Source organism: Cyprinodon variegatus, unplaced genomic scaffold (assembly GCF_000732505.1).
Source record: "Cyprinodon variegatus isolate N-32 unplaced genomic scaffold, C_variegatus-1.0 Scaffold207, whole genome shotgun sequence".
Lineage (NCBI taxonomy): Eukaryota > Metazoa > Chordata > Actinopteri > Cyprinodontiformes > Cyprinodontidae > Cyprinodon > Cyprinodon variegatus.
Window position 1 is genome coordinate 231,876 of NW_015150660.1, and position 10,005 is coordinate 241,880.

The window sequence follows — 10,005 nt, forward strand, 5'->3', positions numbered from 1 at the left end:
AAACACGCCCCATAATCACAGCTCTATGGAGCAGTATCAGACTCATATTCTGACTAGAATTGAGTCGGACTACGTCAGGCTAGCTGTCTTCCTTCAGGTAAAACAATACATCTTTTTTCCACTGGGTGGAGCCAAAATCAACCAAAGGTGATAGTTCTTAGAGCTGCTTTAGCAATTGCAAGGGTTTTTTCCTCAAGGGCTTAACACGCCCCCTAGGCCATGCTGCCAAATCACTTAACTACAAACGGATTGACGGACAGATAGTTTAGAAGGAGTCTCGACCCATTCAGTCTATTTAATGATGCTGACACAACTTAACGATTTAGTCAGCATATGCCGATGTTTTGTATAAGTTATAAACACGCTGAAGTTTGCTGGCACACGTCGACATACAGCAAGTACATCAAGGAAAGTTTGCCAACATCTACCATACTGTACGTGGTGCATAAGTTACAGGCAAGTTATGTGATCGTTGACACACGTTAATTGTGAGTTACTCATAAGTCGTCGTGTCTAGCTTATCTAACCTTTATCATTCCCATCATAGGTTGAGCGAGAAGGTAAGTGTTATGGATCCCTCCTGCGTTCATGCCCACGGCCACGACCAACAAACTTTCTAGCAGACATGATGCTTAATCTGCTGCGACTTCAAACTTTCTCTTTTTTTTTAAACACCAGCTAGGATAATACAGCAACTGCGAAGTTTAGAGAAATCTTCTTGTGCTTTTTATGCAGGCCGGGCACCTCCGGGTGCATTGCTGCCCCTCTCAGCACACTGACTTATAACATTTCATGCATAAGTTAAGCTGTCGTTGGAAAAAAAGTGCTGGACTCATCATGCATACTCTATGTATACACCCAAACACACAGCGAAATAAGGAGTATTGGCTTTTTGTGCATGAACTTACCGAGCCCTTTGGGCGTGATTCCGCTGCACTCCAGAGGGTTTATAGCCCAGTAGTAGTACTTCAGAGTGTGCATCAGCTGCAGGACGGTGCCGACACGGCGAATGGTGGTGTAAATGGTGGCGGTGCCGATGAACTCTGACGACAGGTAAGTGTAGAGGGACAGCTGAACCTGTGCAGACACAAACACTCCGTTCATTTGGGGCATAAACATCACTTAGACACAAAGACGTGCACTTTATAAAAGCAGCAACTTAAAAAAAAAAAAAAAAATGCTGTTTTATGCTTATTAATATTTCAGTGCCTAAAATACTTTCACTTCGATCGGAGGAATTACTCTCAATTCCTGACATATAAAAAGGTGGCACTCTCTAATGGCATTTTTGCTCCTTTGTTCCGTTTGTCCCTTTTCCCTCTCCTAATACTCATACAATCCTCACTGCACATTTGCTAAATTGAGACGGCTCACAAACCTCTGAGCTCATTACAGCGACCACCATGCTGAGGAGCCGTAACGAGGTAGCTCTATTTAAGAGGATGAAATTAACGCAGGGCCGTGGCCTGACCACATCACATCAGAGATCATTTAGGCAGGGGAGTCAACTCAGCTGCATTAGGAAAACCTTCAATACATTATGTCAAATAATATTATACACAGTTGCCTATTTACCTGCTGAGATTTCAAACAGCAGGACAATAATCTCCTTTTTGGGGCAGTGCTGCAAAAGAGAAACATGGGTTTTCTTTGACAGGAGTGTGTTTAACAATCAGGCTTTTTGGAGAAGGGATGAGAAAAGCAACTTCTTCCTATGTTTCATTAAGTCCTAAACAGCTCCAGGGTTAATCTTGGCATTAATCAGGGTAGTGGCATCCCCTTTAGAAGAGGAAATAATAACACCTGGCATTCCTCTTATCATATCCACGCTTAATTATCATCATGCATATTCTTACTGGCAATTGAATGGCGGGGGTAAAAAAAAAAGAACCCAACAAGGTTATTCCCTTTCATCCAATTTATGTTGACAAGTAGAATCAAAAAAAAAAAAAAAAACTAAGAAAAAAAATCAGTGGTTGATTCTGTGTTTCTGCAGAGCAACATTAACTAATCAACTTGCTCTTGAGTGTAGCATGACTGCCAGATCGACTGTTAGGGTCAGATGGAAGTTTTGCAAACTGTGGAGGCACAGGCCCCGAGGGAATGCCAACGGTATCTATTTCAGAGCGAGAATAATAACAGAGGAGCTGCACATCCACACTCTTCTCCTGGGGTCTTTTCAAATGTCAGATTTACTATTTGTTTCCTTCACTTGCATGTTCTGTCCTTTAACAGGCCTGAGAGCCAGCCTCTCCCTGTACGTCCTCTGAGCACATTTATTAAATTACTGTAAAGGGTAATGACCGCAGAGATGTCAGTCCTGTGTTTCATCTTTGTTTGTTTCAAGCATGAACTCAGTCAAAATATTATAGAAAAGAGAATAAAAAAATATTTAAAACCTTTTGGTTCTTTTATTAATTTCCTTCTCTTTGTCATCAGCTTAGTTATTTTCATTTTATTTTGGAGGAAAGTACATGGTGGGTAATGCATACAAAGATCAACAGACCTTGGCGGGTGTGTGTATCCAGATGGCAGCGTTAAAGAGGACATGGTCACAGAGCTGCTTGAGGAGTGGCGCCCCATGAGGTAAACCGTCCAGATACTTTGCAAAGGACAGAAACTGCTCAAGGACTGCTCTGGTGATGTGAATCCGAGACGACTGCAAGAAGAAGGGCAAGTATGAGCCATTACATCAAGAGGCAAATAAATAATTAAACACATAAAGTTAATTTAACCATCAGCAGATACAACACTTTACAAAATGTAAGCATATTAGGGAATGCCACGAATCTTTCACATTTAGCATCATTATAAACAAATATTGTTTGATTTAGGAAGTAGCTGCTCTAGAATCAAACATAAATCATTTGCTGAACTAAAATTTGCTCCATTCACCTTTCCAATTACTCTGACCAGCTGTTCTGTCCCAGCTGTGAAAAACAAGCCCCAGAGCATGATACTGCCACCACCACATTTCACAGGGAGGATGGGAGGAAACTATTTCTCCACAAGTACAGCTTTGAATGTAGGCCTAAATAAAAGGTTCATCTCATCTGACCTTCCACATTTCATTTCATTTATTTATTTATTAAGGACAGTGAATAATGATGAATATCAGCAAAGTAAATATGCCACATTATGCATATGTATACCAGAATTTCCCCATTGTGGGACATAAAGGGATTTTCTATTCTATTCTATTCTATTCCCAATAGACACCTTAGCCCTAAACTTAACAGTTGGCTTTTGAGGACCAGCCAAAATGTCTTCACTTAGTAAAAATGTAGTAAAAATTCCAAAGGTTCAAAACTGAAACTGGTCCTCGTTTTTATCCTAAAACAGGAGCATGCATGCATGTACACAACAAAATCCACACAGAAAATGCCATTGTGAAGAGGCTCTACTGATGGCTAAAAGTTTGGTATTCCTTCATCCAATCTTTTAGTTGTGACTTAAATATGTTGAATGATGTTTTTGCACCATGTTAATTCATTTAGTATTTTTTGTAAAAAAATAAATAAATAAATAAAAACATGCAAATTTTGGAGAAAAACTGACATTTCAGTCTTATTTCCTTCTTGTATTTAATGTGATGAAATATTCAACAGTTTAAGCCTTCTGAAGAACACTGTACATACAGCTAACATGGATGATGAAGTGGATAAAATATACAAAAAAATATATTTACAGTGGTTAATAACAGTAGTTTCATTCATTTAGTTAGATCAAGTTTAGATTCATGCTTCAAACTAAGCATGAGTTTATTTTTAATCAGGATAGATAGATATGACCGACAGTGAATCCCTATATGTGGATGCTATCAGGAAACAGCGAAGGTCAGAATGAAGACCAAGGTTTCTCTACTTATCAAAAATAAACAGACATGACGTAAAAGCTGCAGCTCTTCATATCGAAGGCCTTCGCACTGACCTTCTCCAGCAGGTATCCAATCACCAGAAAGCCCTTCCCTCCCAGCATCTGCTCCTGCATGGCCACTGAGCTTTTCAACAGCTCCACCAGGAACGCCAGTAGGGTCGCGCTGCAACACACAACACACAGATGAGTTTGAACGTGCTCTCTACTGCAGTTTGAGAGCTGTTGGCAAAAACCTGATCGACATTCCCATCACAACTCCTTCCACCCACATTCAGCCACTTCATAGCTCATTTTTAATATGCAGCTGTGTTTTCTACCTTATCTCCATCCTCCTGATGATATTCAATAAATAATCTGTCCGTGGCTGACATGATGTTGAGATGCTGCCCGATAAAGTAACTGCATTAAAGACCACATGATGCTATCTCTTCACCAGAGGACGGATACTTTGGGAAAATCAAAGCTCTCTGCAGGAGGAAGAGTTTCTTGCTTTGTCCTTTCATACTAATATTCCACACTTGTTTTGTAGCCTCCAGCACAGCTGTATAACGTCGCATTCAATTCAAGACAAGGCTCATTTTGCCTTTTCTTTCTTAATGACTCACCAGACTGTGGTGTCCACACTGCTGTCATTGAGCTGCTTGTAATCCAGCTGAGCAAAGAGCGGAAACAGGACCTGGATGCCTCCTATAGAGTGGATTGCGCTGTGGATGGAATGAGTAACAATGGCCTTCACATCCTGTTGAAGAACAGAGCTTGGTTAGATTTATATAAAGCAAATGAAATCAAAATTGAAAGAATCAAAATAGTAATGCAGACTTAAAAGAGAAAAAAAAAGCTGTAATGAAAAATAATATTTATTAATCTAAAAATGCTCCAGTGGTTTTTAAAATCTATCTTTAAGTTTAGTATTTAGGTCAGTTTACTGGTTAGTGTACTGGAAACTAGGGGTGTGCAAAATAATCGTGATGATGATGCATCGTGATTCTAATTTTCGTGATCTACTGCATCGATTCTTGATGCCAAGAATCGATTATTAATTTTAAAAAATGAATAAATAAAATTGCATGAATGGTTGGCGGACATCAGCCAAAAACAAGTGTAATACAACTTTCAGTCCAGTAGATGTCGCTGCAAATGTGTTGACGCATGCTGCCTTGTGTCACAAGCATTTCCGGCCACGGGATACTGTGCCGAGTCATTCAAAAACAAAACATGGAGGAGAAAATATTGCAATGCATCACAATAATTCAAGTATCGTGATGCATCGTGATAGAATCGCATCGTGGCCTGTGAATCGTGATTCGAATCGAATCGTGACTTCTTTGGCAATACCCACCCCTACTGGAAACTAAATTGAGCTTTAAGATACATTATGTATGTTTTTCCTAAAAAAAAAATATCTTTAAAATAGGCTTTTTATTTGAACAGTTACTAATAAAACATTGTTTGATAAGTAGAGTGACACCTCAGTAGTTCAACGACGATGCATTTATAAGCCTATTTTCCTTTATTTGCTCGGCGGATGTGACATAAAGCTCCTCCATGTTAAATGGGTCCGAACTAGCAAACAATTTGACTTTTCAACTCACTAAAAGAATGGCAACTCCACGTAAGAGAAAAAAAAAACAAAAAAACAAAAACTTGTCAAATATGAGCAGAAGCTACCAGAACAAGGAGCAGAGTGCTGCAGTTCTGTGCTTGGCCACAAGTGGCAGCATCATTAGAAAACACTATATTGCCTCTCTAAAGTGTTACCACTGTCATGATTTCAGACTAGTAGGAGACTGAGGTGGAGAAAATATACAAAACAAATATATCAAGTGGTTAATAACATTGGTTTCATTTAGTCAGTTAGATCAGGTTCAGATTCATGCTTCATTTAATATTCAACCAAACTAGCATTAATTTATTTTTAATCAGGATAAATAGTTATTATCTACAGTGAAGCCCTAAATGGGGATGCTTTAAGGACTTTTGTTGCAGGTGATAAACTATGTAATTTTCAAAATGTTACCCTGCACCACTATTTTTCTTCTTAGGAAAAAAGACGTAATGAATTAATGATTTCTGTTTGTATTTTCTATTTATTCAATTTTCTTCTATGAAAATGATTTGGTGTACCTTTTTTTTGTACCTCATTGGTTCCTAATAGAAATATTTGTACAGACAGGGACAAATGTTATCAGATTATCTTCTTCCTGCTCTTTTTCTTTTGTAGTGTATAATAATAAAATCATATTATTTTGTAATTACTTAAAACATGAATGAAGAAAGAAAGGAACAAAGAAACAGAGAAGCTCAAGTTGGCTGAAGCTCAAACTTGGTGTTCCCTCTTTTTCCTCTTTCTAAGCTTCAAAAACTAAAAATAAAAATAAAAAAAATCCCAATCTGTAAAAGAAGTTCTTTAACAGCCAACCACACTGTGACTTTTCTACAATTCTTATATAAATTTTATTCCCTTTTGTGCTCAGGAGGAAATAATCTGATTCATAACAATGTGAGAAAGTAAAATCACAGCTCTGCACTCTCTAAGTAAAAGAAGGAAGAATAAAACTAGGCGTATTGACACTGGGATTTTCCGCAGCATGCTATTCATACTGTGCGGAATTAGTTTTCTATTCATAATATGTAATATATTCTTTTTATAGGAAACCACCTAACCTATATATGTTGAGCAAAATAAACACCAAGGCTTTAAAAATTGCTCCTGAAGTGGCTGTGAGTCAGCCCTCATCAGAGCTGCCTGATTATCAGACCGACTGGTTTATTTTACGTTATTCATACAGTTTTGCATTTCATGAACCAGCAAAGTAGATGTAGCTTGAGTTTTCTAGAGGACGTAGTGTAAACTGACCTGGAGCATGAGTGCGTGCGGTGAGTGGACAAAGATGGAGGGGTTTTCCCTGGGCGATGACTCCAGGCAAAGCTGGGCGTCCGTGGCCTTGGCGTTGTAGGTGAAGGAGATGGAGCTGGCCAGCTTGCCGTCGTACAACACCTGCTTGTGGTGCTCAGCCAGGTGGATGTCGCTCTCAGATTTGAACTTGAAAGTGCTCTGCAGAGACGGACATTGAAAGAGAGGCTATTAAAAAAAAAAGAACCTCAACTCAGGAAGACGAATGTGTTGTCAGGAGACGAGATAAGAGCGAGTGTGTTTTTGCGTGTACAAGTTCAACACCCAAAATGGAGTCTGCTTAATTGCAGACAGAGCCTCGTGTAAACAACACAGCATTATCTTAATGAACACAGTGCTAACCCGGGCACTAATTCAATTAGTGCAGAATAAGAGGCAGAGCGGGGGAGCGCCTGTGTGGGAAAGAAGCACTCAGGGATCCAGATTTATCTTTTTGTAGTCTGTCAAGACAACCACCCGCAAAAAGATCAACACATTTGTAATCCAATCTCAGCATGTTGAATTATGTTTATTCTAACCTCGCCAAGATTTAAAGCCTTTATCAAGATCCAATCTTACAATCATACCCATCAACTTTTTTTCTAACATACCAAGCTCTTCAAACGAATGTCTCTAATGGATAGAATTTGCTGCATGTCCCTCTGCTTATTTTGTCTATTATAATTAATACTGAATATTTAATTAAAACTTTAGAGAAATAAATTATTCTGACTCTTATTTGCATTTTATAAAAAATAAAAAAAAATAAAAAATCCATTATTATTTCCATAATCATACCAACATTCTCCCCCTTTTATGGGGTTGGATTTGGTAATGAACTCCAATGTCTTTGAATGGGGAAGGCCTCCTTTCCAGCACCCTAATCTTAAACTCCTTCCACAGGTATGGATTCTGGCTTGGTGAGGACATTTTTGTAAACCAAAATAATGACTTCAAAGAATTTCTTTTCACAGAAAGATTTATTCTAAAATGGACAGACAGACAGATAGACAGATAGATAGATAGATAGATAGATAGATAGATAGATAGATAGATAGATAGATAGATAGATAGATAGATAGATAGATAGATAGAACAGATTCAGAAAAAAAAGTCATTCAAACAGGGAAATGAGGGGAAGAATAATTTTTGACTTAAGATAGTGGTATGTTAACCATTTGGTACTTTTCTGATATTACTGTAATAAGTAGTAGCATGCAGGAAGATGTAATTACTGGTTTCTATCACTTTAATGTTTTCCACACCCATTAACTGAAGCTATGATGTCGTTATAAAGAGGAGCTGAAAATGGAAATAAATCAAAAAGTCTCCCTAAAGCATTAGTTCCTGGATGTTAAAACCTGTTCACCCAAGCAGGTTTTTTTTCATCAAATAGGTTCATCAGCCATGTGGTAAAATGGGACATAACGTAGGTCCTTTTAAATATGGAAAAATAATTATTGAAAAGGATTTAACTTTTGATACCACAGAAACATTTTAACAGAATGGTGTACACTCATAGTTTCAAGCATACAAATGTCAACCCTCTACAGGAAAAAGACGGATGGAATAATTTTACAGGTAGCCATTTCTGCATTTGCACATTTCGGTTAACATCCGTTTGCAGAGGGCTTTACGTTCATGTATCCTTTGGCAGTACAAGCGTCTCTTCAAGTATAAATGCCTATAGATAAAAAAAAAAAAAAGGCTCACTAGTTACACTGCAACCCTTGGCAGCAGCTCCAGGCAGAGGCTCCTCTTCCCAGCTTCAAGCGGCAGAGTCTCTCGGTGCCTCGCTCAGCCTGACTGCACAGGTAAGCCCAGAGCCACTCAGAGACCTACAAGCCCATGTTTTTCTGAACCTTTCATCTGAGGTCTAGTGTGAAGATATGTGCCCTGAGCAGTTCTTAAGCAGCAGAAGATGTGATGTAGTTATCTTGATCCAAGGGAAATTTAAAACCCATACACCTACAACTACTTTGGAGCATTTATATAAGCAATGACGGATTGCTGCACATTCCAAAGTTAGTACCAGGTGACTTCAGCATCTCTATTGCAAGGCTGTGCTAATAAAGCAGTAGAAATATGCAGTGGTAATCCATCACATAAACAAATAAAGTGCTCTATGGTTTAATTCGAAGGTCAGTGGCCCCTTTGCACAAAAAAAAAAAAGATACCGAATAGCTTGAATGGGAAATTAATACACTTAATAAGATGCAAATTTTTGCAGAGTAAGCCAGTTTGCAGTGCAGCATTTCTGAAGCGTGTGCATCTGTGGCACTGTAAAATAGGCCTGCATTTACGCTACCGTACCGAATTGGTGAGACAGGTAGGTGAAAGTGTAAAAGAGCTTTGCTGAGTGTTGAAAGGCTTAAGAAGGCCACAGAGGCTTTAAGTAGATAGGAGGCGCATGCGAGAAATGCCTTTTTTTTTCTAAACGGGAAGTTCTTCAGAGCTGAGATTAAAGACATATGTGTCCTAAACGCACAGAGGAACGAATGTGACAACTGCCACCTTTTTATGCACCTGACAGCTGCAGCTATGACACAGAGTTGATATCAAAACACACACACACAAACGTCTGATCCACTTAGTTCAGTTTGCCTCTCCACGCTGTGTGCAGAATATAGGCCAAAAGCTGTAAATAGGCTTTCCAGCATATGACTGAAATGTACAAGTCAGCTAGGAAATTATCTGGACCTTCTCCAAATGACTGCTTCGATAAATATATGTAGACTCAACAGATGTCACTAAGAATTGCATCACGTCAACTCCAATTTCTGAATAATTTAATACTGCACACTGCTGTTGGTGAGGGGAAAAAGATCGAAAGGAGAAGCAGGAAAGTAGTCATTGAAAATGATTTTTTTGTTCATACAACAGAGCTTAATTTGAATGGAAAGAGATCATACAGTCAAATTGATTTAAAGTTTTCTATCAAAGGAAAACCAGTTGGTTGCATCGACTCATTGACTCGGATGCAATCCCTCACACTAAGCATGCTTGTAGCGACAGTGGAGAGGAAAAACTCCCTTTTCACAATACATCATGAGCTGAAGTTCAAATGAAGGAGCCAGAGTTACAATGCGTACACTCAGTTTAAAGGTCTGCTCTTCAGTAAGTCGTGACATGGAAAGTAAAACGGCTCCATTCAGCATCTGAATGCAACTTAAAATCATAGCAGAATTTTTTTTTTTTTTTTTTTTTTTTTTTTTTTTTTTAAGTTGCTGCTTTTA

General features: G+C 38.6%; 1 protein-coding gene across 3 annotated transcripts in view; it reads right to left on the minus strand.

Annotated features, from left to right (window-relative positions):
* The window catches only part of LOC107088131 (neurobeachin-like), a 142,538-nt gene that overhangs the window by 61,000 nt on the left and 71,533 nt on the right, over positions 1 to 10,005 (minus strand). For all 3 annotated transcript variants that reach the window (XM_015380081.1, XM_015380080.1, XM_015380079.1), the window contains exons 9-13: positions 6,734 to 6,931; positions 4,482 to 4,615; positions 3,931 to 4,039; positions 2,507 to 2,659; positions 909 to 1,077 (exon numbers count right to left, since the gene is read on the minus strand). In XM_015380081.1, the coding sequence (XP_015235567.1) occupies positions 909 to 1,077; positions 2,507 to 2,659; positions 3,931 to 4,039; positions 4,482 to 4,615; positions 6,734 to 6,931 (763 nt within the window). The remainder of the gene's footprint in view (positions 1 to 908; positions 1,078 to 2,506; positions 2,660 to 3,930; positions 4,040 to 4,481; positions 4,616 to 6,733; positions 6,932 to 10,005) is intronic.